This window comes from Tubulanus polymorphus, chromosome 9 (assembly GCF_964204645.1).
Source record: "Tubulanus polymorphus chromosome 9, tnTubPoly1.2, whole genome shotgun sequence".
NCBI classification, from domain to species: Eukaryota; Metazoa; Nemertea; class Palaeonemertea; order Tubulaniformes; family Tubulanidae; genus Tubulanus; species Tubulanus polymorphus.
Genome location: NC_134033.1, coordinates 1,431,638 through 1,456,624, shown reverse-complemented (window position 1 = coordinate 1,456,624; position 24,987 = coordinate 1,431,638). Strand labels below are relative to the sequence as shown.

At 40.4% G+C, this 24,987-nt stretch overlaps 2 protein-coding genes across 2 annotated transcripts; one reads left to right on the top strand and one right to left on the bottom strand.

Annotated features, from left to right (window-relative positions):
- Positions 1 to 10,411: 10,411 nt before the first annotated feature.
- Positions 10,412 to 14,777, bottom strand: LOC141911055 (transmembrane protein 255A-like). The gene is made up of 8 exons (XM_074802015.1): positions 14,695 to 14,777; positions 14,451 to 14,581; positions 14,092 to 14,246; positions 13,465 to 13,527; positions 13,278 to 13,367; positions 12,630 to 12,941; positions 12,064 to 12,181; positions 10,412 to 11,856 (listed from the first exon to the last, which is right to left on the bottom strand). Exons 2-8 carry the CDS (start codon positions 14,482 to 14,484, stop codon positions 11,627 to 11,629), a joined length of 1,002 nt encoding a protein of 333 aa, XP_074658116.1. The 5' UTR covers positions 14,485 to 14,581; positions 14,695 to 14,777; the 3' UTR covers positions 10,412 to 11,626.
- A 1,334-nt stretch (positions 14,778 to 16,111) lies between these two features.
- LOC141910807 (alanine--tRNA ligase, cytoplasmic-like) lies at positions 16,112 to 24,751 on the top strand. The gene is made up of 19 exons (XM_074801632.1): positions 16,112 to 16,459; positions 17,038 to 17,235; positions 17,631 to 17,776; positions 18,061 to 18,252; positions 18,534 to 18,678; positions 18,756 to 18,904; positions 18,983 to 19,091; positions 19,451 to 19,489; positions 19,578 to 19,689; positions 19,763 to 19,899; positions 20,281 to 20,601; positions 20,964 to 21,086; positions 21,169 to 21,306; positions 21,409 to 21,549; positions 21,732 to 21,799; positions 22,264 to 22,372; positions 22,726 to 22,968; positions 23,704 to 23,874; positions 24,328 to 24,751. The coding sequence occupies exons 1-19, from the start codon at positions 16,244 to 16,246 to the stop codon at positions 24,538 to 24,540; spliced, it is 2,970 nt and encodes a 989-aa protein (XP_074657733.1). The 5' UTR covers positions 16,112 to 16,243; the 3' UTR covers positions 24,541 to 24,751.
- The last annotated feature ends 236 nt before the right edge of the window (positions 24,752 to 24,987 follow it).

Here is a 24,987-nt window from a genome sequence, read left to right as displayed (position 1 = left end):
GGAACTGGGTTCTGAGTCAAATTAAACCAACACAACTGTGGAACTGGGTTCAGAGTCAACTCTAACTCAGACAACTGTGAAACTGGGTTCAGAGTCAACTCTAACTCAGACAACTGTGGAACTGGGTTCAGAGTCAAATTAAACCCACACAACTGTGGAACTGGATCCAGAATCAAATCAAATCCACTAAACTGTGGAACTGGGTTCAGAGTCAACTGTGGAACAGGATCCTGCTTGTGTCATATGTTGTACTTACTCAAACATCCTAGAATATCGTCGTAATGATCAGTGCTGCCTGAACATTTACACGTCCAATCATAACTAGACTTCTTAACGCAGGTGCTTCCCGAACTACACGACTGTATCTCACATGGATTCATAGCTGAAACGAAAACATTACGAAAAACCTTTTAAATGAATTAAACCGTTTCAGCTTAACCAGGAATCAGTTTCACAGGAGTCGGTAAGGTTTGACTCTACAGATTACTTCTTATATTTCATCTGTAAGAGTCAAACTTAACCAGCAACTGTAGAAACCACTCGAGTCCAAAAGCATTTGTCGATGATCTGAAGACATGTTTAACGATGTTAAAATATCGAATATCATCTTTTTGATCTCAAAATAGGGATTGAGCCCGTTATAAATTTAGTTGGTAGATTTTGTTTGATTTTTTTGGTTTTTTTTTTAAATATCATCTTAGACCATGCAATTTAAGGCGTGTCTTGTGTACACCATACCTGAACACCGGGTCTTTGACTTGAAGAAACTGTTAGCTTGACATTTAGCGTCTGAAAATGGGAAAAAAATCATTATAAACTCCTAGCAACATCAGATATAGTACCAAAATGCCTGATTAAATTATAAGATATCCTCAGGGCCCAGTTTCAGAAAAAAGTTAAACTCAAATTTTTGGCGTAATCGCCATTGGTTACTTCACGTTTTCAATGAGGACAACAATTCAAACTTAACTGTTTTAGGCTTAAACTTTTTCGTGAAACCGGGCCCTTCAAGAGGTTCCTTGTGGAACTCTTCACCAGCAAGAACAACAAGACACCAAAAATTCAAATTCCCTGATTAAATCATAAGATATCCTCAGTGAGGGCTGTTTCTTATCAAGAGGTTCCTTGTGTCACTTGCCACCAGCAAGAACAACAAGACCCCAAAAATTCAAATTCCCTGATTAAATTATAAGATATCCTCAGTGAGGGCTGTTTCTTATCAAGAGGTTCCTTGTGTCACTTGCCACCAGCAAGAACAAGACACCAAAAATTCAAATTCCCTGATTGAATTATAAGATATCCTCAGTGAGGGCTGTTTCTTATCAAGAGGTTCCTTGTGGAACTCTTCACCAGCAAGAACAACAAGACACCAAAAATTCAAATTCCCTGAGAAAGTCAGAATTCCCTGATTTTCCCTGCAAGTTAAGAAATAAATCGGGAATCCCCTAATCCGTAAGAACCCTCTTATTAAATGGTTTCAGGGTTTATTTCAACAGGTTCTAAATGCGTGTCATATTCAACGAGGCGAAGACTACCGAATAAGATGGGATTCTATTAAGAGTGAAATTGAAATGAAAAGTTTGTTACCGTTTTCGATAGATTTCGTAATGCGTGGAATGTACGTTGGTAAACTGGCGACGGATTCGACCAGCCAGATATATTCAGCGTAGACCATACGCCTTATGAATAACATCGTTTGCGAGGTGACCGTGTTCGTTATTGCGAAATTCACCAGCGCCTCTACACAAATAATAAAACACAAGCTATGGTTAGCAAATTATGATTAGTTTTGTGTAGATTCAGCAAAATTATGATTTGTTTTTAGATTCAGCGATATTAGGATTTTTTTTGGTGGATTCAGGAAAATTATGATTAGTTTTTCGTAACTATTATCATCATTATAATAACCATAACTGGAACCAGGAGGATTCAGCAAAACTATGATTAGTTTGGTGCAACTGGATCCCAAATTTAACAAAATTAGCTTCATATAATTACATCAAGGGTTGTTCAGCAAAATTATGATTAGCTTTAACTATGATCGGTAAAACTATGATCAACTTCATATCAGTAGATCAAGGGTTTGTTCAGCAGAATTATAATTAATTTTGTGCAAATGAATGCAGGCAGATTCAGCAAAATTATGATTAGCTTCATAACTGGATCCTATTTCGGTAAAATCATGATCAACTTCATATAAGTATATAAGGGTTATTCAGCAGAATTATAATTAATTTAGTGCAAATGGATGCAGGCAGATTCAGCAAAATTATGATTAGCTTCATAACTGGATCCCATTTCGGTAAAATCATGATCAACTTCATATAAGTATATAAGGGTTGTTCAGTAGAATTATAATCAATTTAGTGCAAATGGATGCAGGCAGATTCAGCAAAATTATGATTAGTTTATTGAAATACTTACTGCTTTCTTTTGTCAATAGATTAGCCTCATTTTTCAGCGTGTACATGTCCGTGTTGTCGAATTGAGCGCGACCGATAATGAGTAAAACACGTTTTACGTTCGACCGACTGCCGGCTCTCGTTTGAAATATTTGCGTTCGCGCGATTCTCATCGCCTGGCCATAGTTGTACTTGTGCTGAGGAGCTTTTAGTTTACTGCTCACTGTTACCATATCCAATATCTGTAAATACATGCACATGTTACATGTTCATGTAGCTGTTACATATTCCTATCACATGCAGTATTCACACATGTACATACATGTAACATGGCGGTCCCTACAGATCGGTCATTCACGGATGTAAGGAGTTTTAAAGGAGAAAATTTCAGATTTCAAAGAAGTGTCTGCATCACTTAAAGTAGACTCCTAAATTGGTTCATCTCGGTAAATGAGGGGCAGGCGCAGGAAAAGCCTGTTAGCCTAACTGTGGTTAGTGGCTTATCCGTGGTTCGGCTAACCAGATTGAAATAAGAGGCCACACGAAGAAAATGGTTAGCGCTAACAGCGGTTTTCTGCGCCCATTTATGCCTAACCACAGCGTACTAACCACGGTTAGCACTGCGCCCACCCCAGTAATTCAGTGGTTTTGTTACCATATCCAATATCTGTAAATACATGCACATGTTACACGTACATGTAACAGGGCGGTCCCTACAGATCGGTCATTCACGGATGTAAGGAGTTTTAAAGAAGAAAATTTCAAATTTTGAGGAAGTGTCTGCATCACTTTAAGTAGACTCCTAAATTGGTTCATCTCGGTAAACCATTAATTCAGTGGTTCCGGAAGCACATTTTCATTTACACTGCTAAACTCTGTTTCTAATTCGGTAATCGCCTAATTGGGTAAAAACAAATCCTAACCGTATTGACTAAGGTTTAGTTTACTGTACAACTACAAACTAGACAAACATTTCTAATTGTCTAATTCTCAATATTGAAGCAGTTTTAAAGGAGTTTTAAGGCACTTTGCTCAAATTAAAGGAGCTTCAAGCGCCTTTAAAAGCAGGAAGGAGTTATTAAGGAATCAAGGAGCCACAAGAAGCCTGCAGTTACATGTAACTGTTGCTATTACATGTTCCTGTTCCTTGTTTTTGTTACATGTAGTATTCTCACATGTGCATGTAATATTCTCACATGTGCATGTTATATTCTCACATGTGCATGTTATATTCTACATGTACACGAAGCATGTTTAAATGTGACAGTTCTAATGACTCTAAAACATAAACATTAACAACATCTGTATCTATAGATATTCATGCAGCAACATGCACATGTTTAATAAGCGACATGCGCATGTAACATGGCATCATCGAGTGTGGAACTTACGGCTTTAGCGTTAGCGCTATTCTGAGTGCCGGCGTTGAATGTCGAGTAGACCGATGAAGCGACGCCCCATGATATAAACGCCACCTGCGTTTTAGACGAACTGATCGTGAAATAGTTGACGAGACGTAAAACGGAAGCTTTTATCTGATTGAGGCGGTTGCCGTCGACGATCGTAGGATTCGCTTCGATCGCGACCACCAGATCCATCTGAACATCTGCTTTACGCATTTCATCGCTTTGACCTAAAAAACGGATAAATAAATTCAATTGATTTTCACGATCAAAAGTTTTGGATCCACTTCCACCATTCGGAATCCACTTCCACAGTTGTTGAGAACATCTTCAATCCCTATTGAACTCTTCAAGTTAAACCTTCACTTACTAACTGTGAAATCGAATTCGGAACTGTGGAACTGACCTCAGATGATTTGTGTTAAAGTGCCCGACGCCCGAACCTGACGCGTGTAAGACCCCCAAAATTCACGTCTATTCAAGTCTACATTTACAAAATCGAGCTGATTTTCAACTGGACGAGAAGCCAATTTGTTAGCCCCCATTTCACATAGATTCTTTATAAATAATAGCCCCGTATGTTATCAAGGTACTTACGCAGCAGGGAAGCAGGAATCACTGAAAAAATGATATGAAATAAAGTCGTTTTTAAACAATGAAACAGCGAGACTTGAGACCAGAATTCAATATTCTCGCAAGTTTTATTCTGAGTCTATTATTTCGTTATTGCTTTGAATAATTGTACGTTTTACTGTAAAACCTTTGTAAGTGGCAATTAAGCCACATTAATGTATCTAGGTCCAGACGAAGCAATGCGCGAAGACTGGTTTTCATTCTAAAAGACTGGTTTAAATTTACAGTGGCGTTGCAAGTGCAGCGACTGCAGCGGCAAAAATCGCGGCAATAATTTACTGAATGACGTTTTTTTTCTTTGAATACCACGTTTTTTAAGAAATTAAGTAAATTCGCCGCGGCAATATTAAGAATCTGTCCAAAATCGGCATTTTGGCCGCAGCGATCAAAAATTGCTTCCAACAAGGCGCCTGATATATAGAACTGAACGTAGTTTTAGATTTAAGTCTACTTACGACTGGCGACCGTACGACAAGCGTTATTGTAATTCACTTTACAAGATCCACACTTGATATCTAGAAAAACAAAAACAAACTCATTCAATTTCCACATTTCCACACTTCTAGTTCCACAATTGTGAGACAGAGTTAACATTAACTCATCGTGAGTTAAACTCTCGAGTCATACACGTTATAAATTAAGAACTCAACCCTTTCAATGCATCTGCACCGCAGTGCGGTGTATTAATCGGTGATAGACTTTGCTGGTACCCCGCATCGCAGTGTATTGATGTAATTAGTAAATTAGTATTTATCTCTATTCAAAGATGGTAGCACGTGTCGAACAGTGAAACACAACAATACACCGCACTGCAGTGTAGACACACTATTACACCCACTATTCAACACTTGAATGCTGGAATGTTTACTATATCCAGCACTTATTAATTATAGTCAGCACTGAAAGGGTTTTAAAGAGAACTTACCCTGGCAGGCGAGGTTAGTAATTGTGCGGACCTTACTGCAGAGAGTATTGAAGTGACTGACGGGTATGAAGTGGTTCGGTATCGCGGAGACGGCGATCAGTTCATCGCGATCGACGGTCGTCACTCCCACGGTGATTACCTTGATTCCCGCTTGTCTCAGTTTTATACCTTCATGAATAGTGTTAGCTTTACTCGCGGACTTGCCACCGGTCACCAGAACGACGGTCTTCAAACCGCCCGTCCTGCGCGTTGTTTAAAATACAAAAAAAAATGACAGACCCAGTTCCATAGTGTTGCTTATAGTATCTAGGATTTACGAAGGTCGAAGCATTTTTACGTCAGGCCTCATTACTGCATTACCAAAACTATAACTCAATTAGGTAAAATCGCAGATCCGCACCTCTCCGCGTAAACGGTTCAATCAATTATATTAAATATCATTGTTTCAGATTCAAAATGTCATCAGCAATTCGGTACATTGCCATTGGTTAATTTTAAGATATCTTCACTAGAAAGATTTTAGCCTGGATTCTGTGATTCAGCAGATTGCGTCAATCACGAGAGGTGCGCATCTGCACTTTTACCCTGAATTATTGACGTTCGTCAGTGCAGGAGGCCGATCAATTCAGAAATTCGCTTTTAATTGGGTCAACATCCTAGCTGCCTCCTGCACTACGTAGACCATCCCGCTTCTGCACCTAAGATTTATCTTACTTTTTCCAGTTGCTATTTGCCTGCACATTAAGGTGCAGCGATGTATTATACAGATAAAGATACCTAAACAGATTGCAGCCTGTCTTTCAGGACGCCAGCTATGGAGAAGTGCTGCCAGGAAGGTCGTACTTTTAAAATTAAAAATATTTTTGGAAGCAGAAGCGTTTTTAGTAATTTTAGCCTACCTGTATCCGTTGGCAGTAGTAAATGCTGATTCTCTGGCTAATTTCAGAGCTATGTGAGTATTCGTAGCTCCTCCCGAATACGCCAACCGACTGACAGCATTCCGGACTTCTTGACAGTTTCTGCGACGAGAAAGAAATCGTCATAATGTCGGCAGTCAGTGACTATATAAATCGGTCCGGCCCGAAGGAAATCGAATTTAGGTCCATTCTCAGCGATGATTGCCGCTAGAATCTATCATCCCGATACATAGTAATTCAAGATACGCATTAGAATTGAATTCGGACCAAAAGCTTTCTCGTTACGAAAACTGTTTAGCATTTTGGTGGTAATATTTGAAAAATTCGTATTCAACGAGTTTCATTTAGTATTTTTGGATTGGGATTTCCCGGATTTCCCACGCTTTCGTTTCCGCATCCACGCCGAGTCAAGGTTGCGTCTCGTCGTTACCGGAATGATCAACACCGACAGGTTCGAATCCCGTTTGTTATCTTCGCTTGCCAGGGTTTGATTGCCACTCGCCGAAGCTTACGACGTGCGGAGGCAATCAAACCCTAGCGCGAGCGAGGATGCTCCTTTGTTAGTTTGGCTTTTCTTTTCTGTCATATCCAGGGTTTTCAGGGATAAATTGAATTTGAAAAAGATCCGAATCCAAAAGGGCCTCTACGATGCCGGGTTTGGTTCTCCGCCCGCTGCTTGACAATTCAGTTCGGTTAATCCAAAATTCTGTTTTCCGTGGGAAATTTACGTAGTGAACTCTTGAAGCCGAAAATCACAGTTCAACCCCCAAATATACTTGAAAAGATTAAACTCTATTCGGAGCCTAGAGAAACGTCTGTATTTTCATTTAAATGCTTGATAAATTAAATTCGATTCTAATCTTTTAAATATTGATATCATTTGGTTTTAAACTAATTCAAGAGGTTTTTCTTGAGGTTCTAAATTATCTACGCAGTCATTTCATTTGTCTATCTAAATTGATAAGAATTTTTGGTAAGTCCTGTCGGTACCTACGTATCTTACTTACCGATAACGATTGAAGTTGAAATCCAATCGAGCCGAATTCGCAAAGGTTATGACTGATACCCGCGTGTAACTGGGGCCGACAGTGAAATGTTGGATCATATCATTCACGAATTTCTTCATCTGGTTGAAGTTGTAAGAATTCACGCAGGACGATTCGTCCATTATGAACAACAAGTGCGTTTTAGCATAACACGCTGAAATAAAATAAAAAACAAATTAGGCTCAAATTAATCAGCATGAATCAATTATAAACGAACGAACGAACGAACGAACGAACGAACGAACGAACGAACGAACGAACGAACGAACGAACGAACGAACGAACGAACGAACGAACGAACGAACGAACGAACGAACGAACGAACGAACGAACGAACGAACGAACGAACGAACGAACGAACGAACGAACGAACGAACGAACGAACGAACGAACGAACGAACGAACGAACGAACGAACGAACGAACGAACGAACGAACGAACGAACGAACGAACGAACGAACGAACGAACGAACGAACGAACGAACGAACGAACGAACGAACGAACGAACGAACGAACGAACGAACGCGAACGAACGAACGAACGAACGAACGAACGAACGAACGAACGAACGCGAACGAACGAACGAACGAACGAACGAACGAACGAACGAACGAACGAACGAACGAACGAACGAACGAACGAACGAACGAACGAACGAAAATTCATGATTACATATTATTACGTTAGTTTTAGTTTTGTCTTTTTTGGAAACCACTCCTCAAACTAAAAGGTTTTCTGCAACGACTAATGATTCCATGATTATGAAACCAGTAACAAAAACGTTTCTATCAAATTCATTTGTAGATTTTACTTTGCTGAATATTTTCGATATTTCTGTCTCAATCCAATCAGTCAAAATCCACGTAATGATCTCCGCATTTGCGTCTATTTGTATTTACCTTGCGTTTCTGTGACGCTCTGGGCCACACAGACCAGAACCACAGCAGCCGCCCAGATATTCATCTTCTAGAAATCCTTTCTACTTTCGTTAATTTCTATCAATTAAGAGAATACCAATCTACCAATCAAAATCAACCACATTTCATCGGAAAACACTCGAAATAAGGATTGATAACTGGTTTGCATAAGGACAATTAATTCTTATGAAAAAAAAATTCAATATATTTTGACAATGATCTCTAGTGAGATCAAAACGTCGTGTATTTTATGTATTTTAGATCTTTTTAATAAATAAATTTCAGATTCTAAAATTATTTGTGCATTATCTTATCATCCGTTTACCACGTTTGAGTGTGGTTATTCTACTACATGTATTGATATATATTCCTTACGAAAAATATATTTCAATATATAACTGATATAATACAAACTCCTAAATAAACCACTGACCAGGTGGCCTGATCTCTAGTGAGAGTTCAAAATGTAGCATTCTAATTTTTTGATTGAATAAATTCTTGGTTTTAAGACTTAAAATCTGTGAATATATCTAAGTGATTTATCTGCTATTATTCTACTAGTTTTTCTTTGAATATTTCGAAATTTGAAAATACACTTTTTTCAGCTAGACCTTGCTCGAAAACATCGACTTACCCAGTCGAGTACTAGTGCTCGATTCGACGTCTAAGAGACTTGTGCGCGGATTTGCACCGGGGTTCGATACCTCGGTAATAGGAAGACACGAGTCTGAAACTACGGCATCTGTTTTCGCGTGGGAATTTGTTTGATCTTGATGCATATATCAAAAAACAGCATATTTGCTCAAAGCGCCCGATTTCATCGGCGGCAAACAATGGATCGAAATCGATACGGAGAAAATGAGGGAAAACACATGTCGTGATAGAGGACGCCTCGCTCGGATCCATTGGTCAAAAAGATATCGAAAATTCCTCCAAATCAAGTCCAAAAATGTTTCCTCGAACGTTTCGGCTTTAAATCTATCGTTTGGGACACTTTCGTTTTTGGCGCAAAATTTCCGAAAATATCATTATCAATCCAAACACTCACAAGGAAAGTCTAATATTAGGCTTTAGTAAAAACGTTGAATAAACTACACTAGCTCAAGGAATACAGTATTCCTGAAGATGACTATTAGGATATAGTCGAAACGTTGAATAAACTAAACTAGCTCAAGGAATACAGTATTCCTGAAGATGACTATTAGGATATAGTCGAAACGTTGAATAAACTACACTAGCTCAAGGAATACAGTATTCCTGAAGATGACTATTAGGATAAAGTCGAAACGTTGAATAAACTACACTAGCTCAAGGAATACAGTATTCATGAAGATGACTATTAGGATATAGTCGAAACGTTGAATTAACTACACTAGCTCAAGGAATACAGTATTCCTGAAGATGACTATTAGGATAGAGTCGAAACGTTGAATTAACAACGCCAGCTCAAGGAAATATTTCAGACTCTTCTTATTTCTAGTGTGATGATAAGTGTATGGGATATTCAGGGGGTTTTCTGTCCGTTGGTCGATACCCTCTTGCCGGTGAACCCATGCTACAGCTGAAATCTTATCATTTTTCACGGATGGCCCACGCCACACGTCTTAGGCTACTTGATCCTCCCTCAATAGCCCTGCCGAAAATAATAGGTCTACTATTTACATAAGTTCTGATCAATAAATCTTCTAATTGAACACAACGTGTGGCGCGAAAACCGATCTTCAAGAATCGGTGCAGATGTTTCTGACTGGATCTCAACGTTTATCCGGCTTCGATGACGATTATTGGTATTGCGGTATCCTATAATATAAAACAGATGTCTTTCGTGGTTCTCACGTGGCAAAACTAGTTTTCGGCGGGCGCTGAATCGAGAGATTCTATTGGGTCAATTAGGTCGCGGTCTATAAAGGGTACCTTCACGATAGCATGGCCTATGAAAAAGAAACGTAAAGACTTCCTTTTTTCCTAAAACCCGACTTCATTACTTCCAACAGGTAGTTTTGGCGCCGAAGTGGAAATATCCATTGTACAACAAATAACGATTCAGTAGTTTTTACTATATACAAACTGGACTTTACTGGAAATATATTTATATAACAAAAACACAAATCAATTTGTAAAAATTCAGCATAAAAAACAGCAAAATCAGCAGCTCAAAATTTCACATTTCAGAAAAATAAAAAATCACAGTCAAATTTAAAAATACATATATAAAAATGAGGTATCGACACTTGACAATCAACATTTCAACAATTTTAGCAGCAATTCTTGAATTTACTGCACAATTTTCTTTTTTTTTTGTTTTCTGAATAAAATTGTTTTGATTCAAAGTTAGGCAAAAAAATTGATACCTAGTTTCTCATTTGTGCCGTGTTTTGAAGTTCACCCAGCCGGCCGCCTATCTACCCTGTGCATTACTTTAGAAAAAAATCATGACCAAGTTGATTATAATAGACCCAGCAGTTACAGAAATGAACTGATTACCGATTTCATTGCAGTTTACAAAAGTGACCCGGCAGATTATGAGAAAAAAGGTATCATTTTTAGCCTTTATAAATTCAAATACATTCATGTTTAAAATTCTAGTAAGTATCAAATGATAACTACAGAGTATACAAAATACATTATAATACATTATATGATTTATGATAATTAATGTTTTATAACAATTCAGCAGCAGTTTTTATTAAATTGTGATATAGAAAAATAGATTCTGTACGTATGAAATCTTTACTCTCAAACGTAATAAAAATATAGATATCTTTAAATATGTTTTATAAAAAATATTGTGTCACGCTCCAGGTTTCAGTCAACTTATCAACAAAAGTTACACAAAGTTACACAATTAGTCACCAGAGGGCCAGGGGCCAGTTGCACAGTCGTGACTTAAGTCCAAAAGTGGTTTTAAATCTTAAGACTGGTCTTAAGTTGTTCGATTAGCTATAGAACTAAGTTGGTCTTAGACTGGTCTTAAGTCTAAGCCATGACTATGCAACTGACCCCTGGACTTTAGAGACTGGTATTACCTTTAACCCGGGGGTTAACTCAATTGAAAATGAATTGAGTTAGCCCCCGGGTTAGAAATAATACCATTCTATAAAACCACCCCCTAATGTAGTACACGATATAGTCACTATGTGGTGTTGGTGAAGCTCACTGTTCAGTCACTAGGTGGCGTTGGTATAGTCCATGCAGTCACTAGGTGGCGTTGGTATAGTCCATGCAGTCACTAGGTGGCGGTGGTGTTAAATTATGCAGGATTGGAGCAATGTAGTTCGTAATTCAGTCATTAGATGGCGGCATGGTGTTATTTGTCAGGCGGCATTGGTATCACATTGGTATCACATTATAGCCACTATTTGGCCTGGGTATAATTCACAGTTCAGTCACTAGGTGGCGGTGGTGAAGAGTAAGGAGGTGGAGGTTCGTCCATGTAGTCGTCATAATACGGAGGGAATCGTTGTTTCTCCGAGCGTCGTTGTTCTCGACTGCGTGCTGATTGGCTGGAGGAGGTCCCGGCGCCGTGGTTGATTCGGCGTGTATTCCGAGATGGTGGCGGGGTCGGTGTAGATGGCGCCGGTGGAAACGGTTGTCCGACTGCTATCGAATACGCTGCAATCAGACAAATAAAACATTCAGTGATTTTATTCCAATTATTTCTAATTTTTGAAGAATGTTATGAAAGTAAATTTCACAAAACAGATTTTTCATTTTGTAGGAGGTAATTTAGGTGAGAAGTGATTGAGGTAGGAGTTGGGAGGTAATTGAGGTAAGAGTTGGGAGGTAATTGAGGTAGGAAGTGAGAGATGTTGAACGTACGTGGAGGGAAAGGACCAGACGGATTGTAACTGATCTGTTCTCTGCTGGAGAATATTATAAACGGACTGCTCGCTCCGAGAATACTCCAACTTGTTACTCCGTTGATCGGTACAATCGTCTACAATCAAACAAACAACATGTAGGTCACAACTAGGTCACAGGCGCATGTTACATGAAGAGGGGTCACAGGAATAGAAGAGTATGCGCACAATATGTCAAGGGGAGAACATGGATGTGTAAAGAGGTCAAAGGATACACAAATAGGAGATTTAAATTACATAACAGAGTCACATGTCAAGGAGTCACATGCACATGTAAAGGAGCAAGTCACATGTACATGTAAAGTCACATGCACATGTCAAGTAGTCACATTTATATCGGGGCTCATGTAAAAGTGTCATATCTACATGTTAAGGAGTCACTGGGGTGAACATGCACATGTCAAGGATAGGGGAATCACATGTACATGTAAAGGAGCAAGTCACATGTACATGTTAAGAAGCCGTGTACATGTGACTCCTCAACATGTACATGTCGAGGAGTCACATGTACATGTTTATACTTACAACAGTGACTGCTGATTTATAAAGACTGACTAAGGCGCAGGTGATGATTCCGAACACGGCAGACGTCGCGCACAGAGCGCACGATATCCACAGATATCTCCGGAATTCGGTATCCACCGATTCGCAAGATTCGACGCCGTCGTAGCTGGTCGGCTTCGAATTCAACAAACTCACCGACCCGGAACAATATCGATTTACGTGAAGTTTACAGCAGATACAGGATCTCGAGCCGTGGCTCAGAATACAACCAGCTTTTTGACAACCCAAACTACCGGGGAGTAATTCATATTTACACTGTGAGAAATCTGTGTTCTGAAAATAGAAATCAGAGGTCAGTTCCAGATTGTGAATTAGAGTTAACTCTGAACTCAGCATCCATTTCCGCAGTTGTGAGTATGAGTTAACACTGAACGCAGGATCAAGTTCCACAGTTGTGAGTTAGAGTTAACTCTGAACTCAGGATCCAGTTCTGCAGTTAGAGTTAACTTTGACCTGAGGATCCGAGTCCATGTAGTTTTGAATTAGAATTAACTCTAGCATTTTTTATTGATCCGAAACCAGAACCGTAGATCTGCGCGTTGAAGATCTTCGAAAAAAAGTTACGAATCTAAATGATTTGAGAATCACTTTTTGTTTGAATCAACTTACAAGAATATACCCGGCCTGGACGGCGTCGATGATAGCGCCGATCACTGCCGCGAATATCGACAATCCGCAAATAAATAAACCAGCTATCATCTGAAATATCACGACGAATAATTTCTACACTCAACGGCGACAAAGTTTATATGACGTAAAACTGTGAAATTTCATTAGAATATTGAGAAAATCGTACCCAGTTTTTTCCTTCGCTGTTCTGTAAAATACCGATCAACAAAACGATTGCCGCGACGAACATCTGAAGAATCATTGAGAACCGACGAGATTAAACAGACTTATCAAGAAACGAAATAAAAAGATAATGACCCGTAACCTGCACCCCCTCATAACCTGTAAATTGCACCTCTTCACAACCTGTAACCTGCACCCCCTCATAACCTGTAACCTGCACCCCCTCATAACCTGTAACCTGCACCCCCTCATAACCTGTAGCCTGCACCCCCTCATAACCTGTAACCTGCACCCCTAACAACCTGTAACCTGCACCCCCTCACAACCTGGAAACTGTACCCCCTCACAACCTAGAAACTGTACCCTCTCACAGGCCGTTGCCACCGGGTCCTGACACAAAAGCATTTTAACCCAAGTATCTCTGAAAATTTTGTATTTTTCATATAGTACCTAAGGATCCTGGGGTCAAAAATTTTGTGTCAGGTCCCTGTGGCTGTAGCCTGCACCCCTCACAGCCTGTAACCTGCAGCTCCTCACAGCCTGTAACTGCACCCTCACAGCCTGTAACCTGCAGCCCCTCACAGCCTGTAACTGCACCCTCACAGCCTGTAACCTGCAGCCCCTCACTTACCGCAGTTTGCGCCCAGAATGAACCTGCTTTGATGTTGTTAGTGTAAAGGTAAGCTGTCAAACTGATGGCGAATCCTGCTACAGAAACTAACAACTGAAGCACCGTCGTTATCACAGCATTTCTCTTACGGATTTTAACGAGACTTCCGTGAGTCACTGAAATATACAGTAAAAACAACAATATAGACTTCTGGGAGTCATTACTGAAATCGAAAACATTGAAGACACTGATTATCACCCTCTGAACCACAAGGGCTCGTCACAAACTAGGTTACTGGGTCAAATCTTTGATTTTGGACCCCCAGCTATCGTAACGAGCCCCTGTGGCTGTGCACTAGACTCATGATCCCCCAACCTTACCGGACGTCTCGTATAGACAGGTTGTGGAAGACATTCCTTCGAATCAGCAGAACATGATCGCAGCAGGCACTGGCATGTGAGTGTAGGGAAGACGTCTAACATTTACAAACACGAATTCAGAAAGACTTCACCTATAGAAACAGAAAGACGGATATTGACTGTCTGTGGTGAAGAGAGAAAGAGACGGTTTTTAAAGTAAGTGCATCCCTTCCCCCTCTCTCTCTCCCTCGTATTTCAAACTTACCTACATTCCTGCTTTATTCCTTTATTCTTACACAATGTCGCAACTTAAACTTTTGACAGAAACCCGGAAATGAAAATAGCCCTCGAAACTGTAAATAATACTAGATCGGAAACCCGACAACCTGAACTCTGTCACAAAATGGGTAGCTCCGAGAATATCTAAATCAGAGCATTCACATCGCGGCAGTGCTCTCATATCCAAACCGGGGAATATCCGTGATGGGACAGGGGCGGCGAAATATCCGGAATTATTGAATTAAGTCACTAAAGCGCTTTATCAACCGCACTTTTCGACGAAATAGTTATAATACAAATTAATACTATGACTCAGAATATCCAAATGAGGGTAGCAGTCACGGGCGGCCAGAGACTATGGCCGCAGCACAGGGCTTGCCAGTCTGCTTGGGAGACTCAGAATATTCAATCCAATATTCACGAGGGTGGCCATTAATTCACTCGAGACACTGGCTGGAATCCAAATGGGGGCACCCAAGCATTAGCGGAAGACTGCTCGGAACATCCACATAAGGGCACTGAGTAGTTACGCGTCGGGGCCGGGTGACACCCAAATGAGGGCAGACACTTAATGAGAAAAGTGAGACAAATTAAACAAAATTGAGGAAAGTTCTGGAAATATGTTGAGATTGCTAGATCGCATACAGTCAGAGTTTCTGTTGAAGTGACCGCCCCCTGATAGTAATTGATAGCATTGCGAATAGTATTTCCCTCGTTGGAAGAAAAGTAGTTTTTGAAACCAAGATCCGAATGAAAGAACAAACAAATTTCCTAAATTTATTTCTCAGAGATAATCCCGAATAAGTAAATAGTTCCACAATAATGAAATTCGAATAAAAATTATATTGCTTATACACGATATGAAGTTGATATGTATTTACGGTACCATGTACAGTAACCTCGCCGAAATCTGAAACTAGCCATTGAGCTAGCAAAAAATACCAAATAAACGTATGGGTGCCTTTCAGTTTCAAAGCGTAATTCACGGACGAAATTGTGTCCGTGAATTTAGTATACCCCCTAAGACATACGTGTATTCCGTACCCATGGTTACAAGGTGACGAAATTAAGGTTTGAGCTCCGTTACAAGTTACACAAATTGTCGATCAACTGACAATCAACTGACAACCCTAGTAGCTGCTCCTGAGTCAGCGTTTATAAGATGCACTATTATCTTTGCTCCTCCGGAATCAGTGTTTATAAGATGCGTTATTGTTGCAACGAAGTTAGTTTATCATTACGGTTTGTAGATGGACGGTTGTTACCGGTTTATGTTAAAGAAAAAAAAAAACAAAAACACATCGACCAACTTATTAAATGATTCTTGAACAAATTTTGAAAAAAATGACAATTACAGAAATTGGTTACGACACGACTCCAATCTCAAGGTCGTCGAGCCAGCCGAAAAATATTTCCCGATTTCGAGGAAGATTTTGTACAAAAACGTCGATTATTCTTAGAATCGTGGCTTTTCGAGTGGAAACTGGACGGATATCGATGTGAATCGATGCGAATTAGGTTTTGAAACGATCGACATGAATTGTCAGCGAATATCGAGGTTAATTCGAGGTGCGAGGAGCCGTATTTTCACTCGGGCCTACTCGACTCGAGTCTACTGGACATCTGACTCTGTTAGACAAACATTTCTGGATTATTTTCGTGGCCAGCACGATCATCAATATGTGCATTCGTCTTCGGTGCTACCGAAAAAAGGAGAAGGCTCGTATTTTATTAACGCTGGCATGAACCAGGTAGGCCTACAATCCTTATGTCCTATCCTACACTGGCTACGCCTACTACAGCCTACGGGGAGATGCTGGTTTTTGATTTGTGGAAAATTGTTGAACTAGGTCCAGAAATATGGAAGTGGGTCCTAAATTGTGGAATTGGGTCCAGTAACCGTAGAACTGCATCCATAACTGTGGGAATGGCTCTAGTAATTGTGGAACTGGGTCCAGAACTGTGGAACTGGGTTCAGAACTGTGGAACTGGGTACACAGTAAATGTGGAACTGGGTCCCGGACTATTAAACTGGATCTTGAAGTGTGGAACTGATGCATCCAGAACTGTGGAACTGGATCTGGAACTGTTGAACTGGGTCCAGAACTGTTGAACTGGGTCCAGAACTGTTGAACTGGGTCCAGAACTGTTGAACTGGGTCCAGAACTATGGAACTGGGTCCAGAACTATGGAACTGGGTCCAGAACTGTTGAACTAGGTCCAGAACTGTTGAACTGGGTCCGTAGTGGAACTGGGATTTAAATCTTAGCCTTTCAGATTAAACAATGTTATATAAGTCAATAGTAACAGTTTGTTTTTTCTTTCACAGTTTAAACCGATGTTTCTAGGACACATTGAACACGATCGCGTTGAACACGGGCGTGTGGAACACCGACGTGTTTGTAACGTTCAGAAATGTATCCGAGTCGGAGGAAAACACAACGATTTAAACGACGTCGGTCGCGATGAATTTCATCACACGTTCTTCGAGATGCTCGGTAACTGGTCGTTCGCTGATTACTTCAAGGTCAATAACAACAAATGAGATATTTTTAGTAATTGTTTCGAGATATATTAGAAAATTTGTTGAGATATTCTACAAAATTGAAATAAGATTTATATTTTCCCCTACTGCAGTTCTCTTCTTGGAGAAGAGAATGAGGGAGACTCCCTAAATAATCAGGGTTCCTATAAATCAGGCGTATTGGCAGAATTCTGGATTTATTTTTTAAATCTCTGAATTCTGACTTCGAAAAGCAGGGAATTTGAATTTTTGGTGTCTTGTTGTTCTTGCTGGTGAAGAGTGACACAAGGAACCTCTTGATAAGAAACAGCCCTCACTGAGGATATCTATTTAGGATTTCCTGATCTGTAAAAACCTTGAATACTTCCCTAAAACAGCATCAACTAAACCCATTACAGAAAGAAGCTTGCGCAATGGCCTGGCAGCTTCTCACAGACGTGTACCGGATTCCTGCCGACAGACTTTACGTAACTTACTACGCGGGCAATGAAAAACTCGGCTTGCGAGCGGACACGGAGTGCCGGGATATCTGGGCGTCTTTAGGGTACGTAAATGAAGTCGTATCAGCAGAACGAGATTCCATCGATAGATTTGTCGTATCAAAATCCAATTGCTCTCTAATTCACGTAGAATTTAAAACGGTTTTTATAGATAAATCTTAATTTTCTCAACTTGGCTGAATTAAGCAAGTTCGATTATCATTGATTATAGACAATCATAAACTAATCTAATCATAATCATAATAAACTAATTTGATTATTAATCATAAAAAAATTTACTATCGGTGATTTGATAAAGAATGTTTATCGCGGATTGTTTTTATTTCAGAGTTGATCCACGGCGGATTTTGCCGTTTAGCGAAAGCGATAATTTCTGGGATATGGGCAAGACGGGCCCGTGCGGACCCTGTACGGAGATTCACTACGACCACGTCGGTAATCGCGATGCGCGCCACCTGGTGAACACTGGTCACCCGCAACTCGTCGAAATATGGAATCTAGTTTTCATGCAGTATGATCGGTGAGTTATTGGGTCTCGAACTGTGGAAGTGGATCCAGTAACTGTGGAGCTGAATCCAGAACTGTTGAACTGGATCCAGAACTGTGGAACTGAGTCCAGAACTGTGGAATTGGGTTCAGTAACTGTGGAACTGGATCCAGCAACTGTGGAACTAGATCTGGAACTGTGGAGCTGAATCCAGAACTGTTGAACTGAGTCCAGAACTGTGGAATTGGGTTCTGAGATTGTCGATTTTAGAGAAACTTCAAATCTCGAAATTTTGCTAACCTATTTATTTTCAGTCTTCCAGATCAAACATTGAGGCCTTTGCCCGAGCACCATGTGGATACGGGTATGGGTCTCGAGAGACTGGTCGCCGTTCTACAAGGGCACCAGTCTAACTACGATACCGATCTATTCCAGCCGTTGTTCGCCGAGATTCAGAAGGTAATCAATTTTCCGAACGATTTAAAGAAAATTTCTCGAGACTTTTGTAATCGAAGCGCGTATCGTTTTATTTCTAGAGTTGTCGGAGTCCGGAGTATTCCGGTAGAATCGGAACGGACTGTATCGACAGCAGACGCGACACGGCCTACAGGATCGTAGCCGACCACGCGCGAATGATCACCGTGGCGATAACCGACGGATTGTTACCGGGCAATTCGAATCTCGAGTACGCGAAAAAATACGCGAGATTTCGGCGAAATTTTTCGAGAAAATCACCAGTTTATTTTATTGTTCTTCGTTTCAGGCATAAATTGAAGTTAATTTTAGATCGAAGTTTGCATCAAGCTAGAAATGTTTTGAAAGCGCCGAGCGGACTTCTGGCTACTCTCGTTCCTATAGTCATTGATACTTTGGTAAGTTCGAAACATCCATATGATTTACGCATGAAACTTAACCTGTTCAGTGCTGACTCATAATTAATACCCTTAAGTGCTGGAGATGATTCAAAAATTTAAAGAAATTCCACCCGATATCTACACCCTGGTGCGGCGTATCGTTAGTTACTAATATTTTAGTTTGTTAGGTGCTGCCATCTTTTAATAGAGATAAAAACCATTTACTAATAATGTCTATACACCGCACCCCCAGCAAAGTTCAGCACTGATTTATACACTGCACTGACATGCGGTTTTCATTTGAAATGCAGAGAATGTTGCACTTTCTTTTCATTTTCATCTAAAGAATAAACCTTTTCTATTTCTACTATTTCTAGGGAAGAACTTATCCAGAACTGATGGAAAATCCTCAGAAGGTATTTTATTTTGAAAACATTCGTTTCTGAATCCAAATTTTTTATATGGTCAGTTTATTTGATTATCTTAACGTTGATGAAATTGCAGGTCATTGAAGTCGTAAACAATTACGAGGAAAAGTTCGCGGTCAGCTTGCGAGAAGCGGAAAAAGCTTTTGAGAAAGCGTTGAAAAAATTACAAGTCAAAGATTTATTAAAAGGTTTGCGTGAAAAAAAAATTTCAGAAATCACGCTGAATTTTTCAAAATGTCTGTATTTTGAATTTTGTTTTAGGGGAGGATATGTTGCGGATGTACGATGGCCGATTTGGAAAAGCTTTAACCCCAACGTTGATCGAGAATCTCGCCTCGCAACGCCACCTACGCGTCGATATGCAGTCGTTCTATAAACTACTCAATCAACAGCAGAAGGTAAAGACTGGCCTGCCGGCGGTCGGCTGCTCGAATCAGTGACTGCAGTCGCTTAAAAGTTGGTTAGAGTTAAAAATGGGGCCAGTTGCACAGTCAAGGCTAAGCTTTAGCCCAGGCTAAGACCAATTTAGTTCTTTAGCCAATCTAACAACTTAAGACCAGTCATAAGATTTAAGACCACTTTTGGACTAAGTCGTGCAACTGGCCCGTGTGGGGCTGGTTCCATAATAGTCCATAAGTGAGGCTCTGGGCCCGGTTCCAGTCGTGAGTTAAGATTTGACCCCGAGTTAAAACATTGAAAATGAACTAATCTTAACTCAGAGTTAACTCTAACCCACAACTATGGAACCGGATCCTGATCTTTATTTCTATGGTTTTTAGGGTAAGTCTCGCCCGGTTCAGAATGAAATAAAACATACCGTTGCGCTCAACAATCAACAACTCGAACAGTTACGTCGCGATCGTATCCCGGCGACAGATGACACGATGAAATACGAATTCAACGTCGGCAATAACGAATACGAGTTCCCGGTTGTCGAGAGCGATATCGTCGCATTGTTGCACGACGGACGGTTAGTTACGAGCGTCGCTGATGGAGCCGAATGTGGAGTCGTGGTTAAGAAGACACCGTTCTACGCTGAAGGTGGAGGTCAAGCGGCAGACGTCGGGAAAATCAATACCAGCAGCAGCAGACGCAATCCGGTAATTTATTCAAAATCAACGCCAGGAATTAGACTCATTTCAAAGATTTCATTTCCAGGAATTGAAATTATTTCAAGGATTTTAAGGTGTCCACTTATCTGAAAATCAGGGAACAGCTGGGGAATTTTGTAAAAGTTTTTTTAAGTCGGGATTCTATACCCAGGAATTGTATTGATTTCGAGGATTCTATTCCCAGGAAATGAACTGATTTCGAGGAGTTTATATCCAGGAATTGTAATGATTTCGAGGGTTCTATTTCCAGGAATTGAAATTGATTTCGAGGAGTTTATATCCAGGAATTGTATTGATTTCGAGGATTCTATTTCCAGGAATTGAACTGATTTCGAGGATTTTATTTCCAGGAACTGAATTCCTCACTACAAGTTGAAGACGTGCAGAAATATGAGAACTACGTGGTTCACGTCGGTACGGTTTGCGGGTCATCGCTGCGGGTCGGGGATCAAGTCGAACTGCGAATCAATCAGGTAGATCGTACGAGAGTGTTTATGAGGGAATAAACGAGGGTACTCGAAATACTCGTCAAAATAAAATTACGAGTATTTTCAGGAACATAGAGAAGGTTGCATGAGAGGTCACAGCGCCACGCACGTCCTGAATTACGCGCTACGCCGTGTTTTACCGAACGTCCAACAGAGGGGGTCGTCGGTCACTTCGAATCGACTGACCTTCGATTTCTCTTGTACGGTACGCAAATAAAACTGACCTGAAACGGTCTTCATTCGAAACCAGTCGGAATTCTCCAACATTTCAGAAATTATCGAGATATTTTTCTTTTTTTCTCGTCAGGAAACTTTAAGATCGGATAGAATTGAAGAGATATCGCGGTTAGTAAACGAGGTGATTGATAATCGTTACAGAATCAGTCGAACTCGCATGAAACTTTCACAAGCCGAACAAATCCCGAATGTGATCTTATTGAAAGAAGAGGTGAGCGAGATGGGGAGGAGGAAAAGGATAGGAGAGGGAGTGGAGGGTCAGGAGAGGGAGTGGAGGGTCAGGAGAGGGAGTGGGAATTTAAACTGTGTAACTGACACAGTTGTTGAACTGGATTCAAAATTGACAAACTGTGTGGCCTGAGATAAATTTTTGTTTTGGTTTTGTAATTGCAGACGTATCCTGATGACGTCAGTGTGATCACTATTGGAGATTCATTATCCTCAGAATTATGCGGAGGCACGTAAGTTGATGATGTCATAGAGGGATTTATTGTCGGAGGCAGCCAAACATTCCAGAGGTTTCTATAGATTAATAAGATGAGGTCATTGGGGGAATCATGGAAGCAGACGGTGTCTACCATGCAAAATGACGTCGCAATTTAACGATGTCATAGGGGGATTTATGTAGGCAGACATCTTTTCTAGAAGTGTCTAGATCAAATAGCTAGTAGGCAATTTGATGATGTCATAGGGGGATTTATGGAGGCAGACATCTTTTCTAGAAGAGTCTAGATCAAATCACTAGTAGACAATTTGATGATGTCATAGGGGGATTTATGGAGGCAGACGTCTTTTCTAGAGGCGTCTTAAGATCGAAGTACTCGTAGTTAATTTGATGATGTCATAGGAGGATTCATGAAAGCAGCCATGTAAGATGACTCGGTAATCGATGATGTCATAGGGGGAATTGTGTATATCGTTTCAGACATGTTTTGAATAGTGGCGATATCGGTAGAATAGCTATAGTCAGCGTGACTGGAGTTTCACAGGGAACCAAGAGAATTGTGGCCGTCACAGGATCCGACGCGTGTCAGGTATCAATGACTCATACCTTCTGTCAATTATAACCATAGCGGGGTGGCGCCACTGAACTGGAAAACTCGGGGAACTTGACAAATTTTGTAAAGAACCAGGAAACCTCAAGGGAATTCTAAAAATGTTATTGACCGCGTGTTTCTTTATCAATACGTGATTCAGTGAAAAATGTATGAATTGTAGATATTTTCAACCATGAAATTTCTCTGATTCACTCACCGAGAATTTGTGTAATTACATGGAAAACTCAGAAAAAGTTCAGGGGATTTGTAAATCGGCGGAAAATGGCGCCAGCCTTGCAAAGCTACTCAATTTTTTTTGCAAACGTTTTCGTTCTCAATTTTATCGGAAGGCGTTCGATTCAGCTGAAGATTCGTGGAGTGATTTCGATTCGTTGAAAGCAGACGTATCGTCGTCGTCGGGGGCGAAGACGAATCGGGAATCGTGGTACGAACGTTTGAAAACGCTGGATCGAACGACGTCGGAAACGGTTTTACCGAAAAGCGATCGCGATCGTCTGATCGTCGCCGTCGACAACATACGACATAAAATAATGGAAGTTCACAATCTACAATTGAAAACTGAGAAACTGCAGGTACGAAAAAATGATAAACAGAGGGCGCAGTCGCTTATCTGGAAATCGGGGAAAAGTTTGGGAAATTTCATTTCTTTAAAAAAGTCGGGGACATATGGAAAAAACTTTAACTCGGGGAAAAGTCAGGGAAATATGTTGAGATTGTTTGATCGCGTGGAAAATCAAACAGTTTCTGTCTATATCTTACATATTTGACTTGTGTTAATTGATTGGATTTTTATCAGATCAAGTCAGGGAAACTACATGCATGTCAGGGATAGTCAGAAGAATGTATTGAGATTGTCACATTGCGCATAAAATCAGTCTCTGTCTATATCTTACATATTCGACTTTGTTAATTGATCGGATTTTTATCAGATCAAGTCAGGGAAAGCAACCTGCATGTCAGGGAATAGTCAGGGGAAATCTGTAAATAAGCTAAAAATCAGCACAGGGAAAAGTCGGGGAAATATGATGGAGATTTCTAGATCTTGCATAAATCGAATAGTTTCCGTTTATACGTTGCATATTTGACTGTGTTTAATTGATTGGATTCTTAGCAGATCAGGGAAAACAATGTGTATATCAGATCAAGTCAGGGACAAAGCAACATGCATGTCAGGGAATAGTCGGGGGGGGGGGGAAGAAGTCAAATAAGCCACCCTATGTACTTAACCTAAACACAACTACACCAATCCTTAAGGTCAACTATTTGTTAAAATTGTTTCCTTCTTGCTCTTAATTTCTGGGACACAGAAATTGGAAACGTTATTGCGAGAGAATGAACACGGAACCGTCGCTGAATTCGAGTTCGCGAACAGCCGGGAAGCGATGCAACTCATCGCGAAATTAACTCTACATAAACCTGTGATTTTACTGAATATAGAAGACAATAAAACAGTGAAAGGACTCAGTTACGTTCCACCGGTGAGTGACAATAGCAGACGGATTGAAATTCAAAATCAACTGTCATTTGTTCGTGTCTGAAAATCAAAAGCGTGGATCCTGTCCTGACCACTGACATCACAGCCGCTCATGACTAAACCTAACCCTAGGTCAAGTGACTGTGAATGAATAGGATAGTAACAAGCTGGTCAATCAGAACTAACTTAGCTAGTTCATTTTCAATCATTCTTAACTCAAATTCCACCCCAAAACTGTGGAACTGGACCTGTCCTAATTACACAAATTCTGCTCCAAAACTGTGTAGCTGTACCTGTCCTAGCTACTCAAATTCCACGTCAGAACTGTGGAACTGGACCTGTCTTAGTAATTCAAGTTCTACCCCAAAACTGTGAAGCCAGGTCCTGCTTCACTAACCTTAGGTTCACAATTGACCCAAAAACGTCTCATTTCATTGTTTTTTCGTATAATTTCTAGGATGCGTCTGCTGCTGGTGTGAATATCGATGACTTGACGGCATCCGTCTGCTCGTATCTCCGCGACGCTCGCGTAAACAAACCAACCGCTAAAATCAAAGGCGTCGGTTCAAACAGTTTCAGACAATTCACTTCGAAAGATCGCGAAAACGTCGCGATCGCCATCGAAAAAGGAAGAGAATATTTAATAGATCTTACATCGGAAAACAGTTGATGTAAGGAATGGATTAAACTTCTTTATGATTAGACTCTTTCTACCTCGAATGGTATTGGTTACTCTAACTCACAACTGTGGAACTGGGTCCTGAGTTCAGAGTTAACTCTAACTCACAACCATGGCAATGGATCCTGGACTGCCTAAATGGCTGCCTCTAATTTGATGATGTCATAGGGGGATTTATGGTGGCAGACATCTTTGTATCAACAGAAATGTTATGATAAGGTGTAATATTTGTTGCTGTGATGAATAAATAAATAAATGAAAAGTTCTTTTGAAATTTTGATCATTGGAATGATGAAGGAATTAAAGGAATAGGTGATCAGGAGACCAGTGACATCACAGCCATTCATGACTGCCAGCTAACCCTAACTAGGTCAGGTGACCAGTGACATCACAAACACTCATGACTGCCAGCTAGCCCTAACCTTAGGTCAGGTGACC

Coding starts and splice junctions, on each gene's coding strand:
- LOC141911055 (XM_074802015.1), bottom strand. CDS start 14,484: ATGTCTTCCACAACCTGTCTATACGAGACGTCCG. Junction 14,247..14,450: donor CTGTCTATACGAGACGTCCG/GTAAGGTTGGGG, acceptor TGTATATTTCAG/TGACTCACGGAAGTCTCGTT. Junction 13,528..14,091: donor CATTCTGGGCGCAAACTGCG/GTAAGTGAGGGG, acceptor ATGATTCTTCAG/ATGTTCGTCGCGGCAATCGT.
- LOC141910807 (XM_074801632.1), top strand. CDS start 16,244: ATGAATTGTCAGCGAATATCGAGGTTAATTCGAGGTGCGAGGAGCCGT. Junction 18,905..18,982: donor CCGGGCAATTCGAATCTCGA/GTACGCGAAAAA, acceptor TCTTCGTTTCAG/GCATAAATTGAAGTTAATTT. Junction 21,800..22,263: donor TCAGAATTATGCGGAGGCAC/GTAAGTTGATGA, acceptor ATATCGTTTCAG/ACATGTTTTGAATAGTGGCG.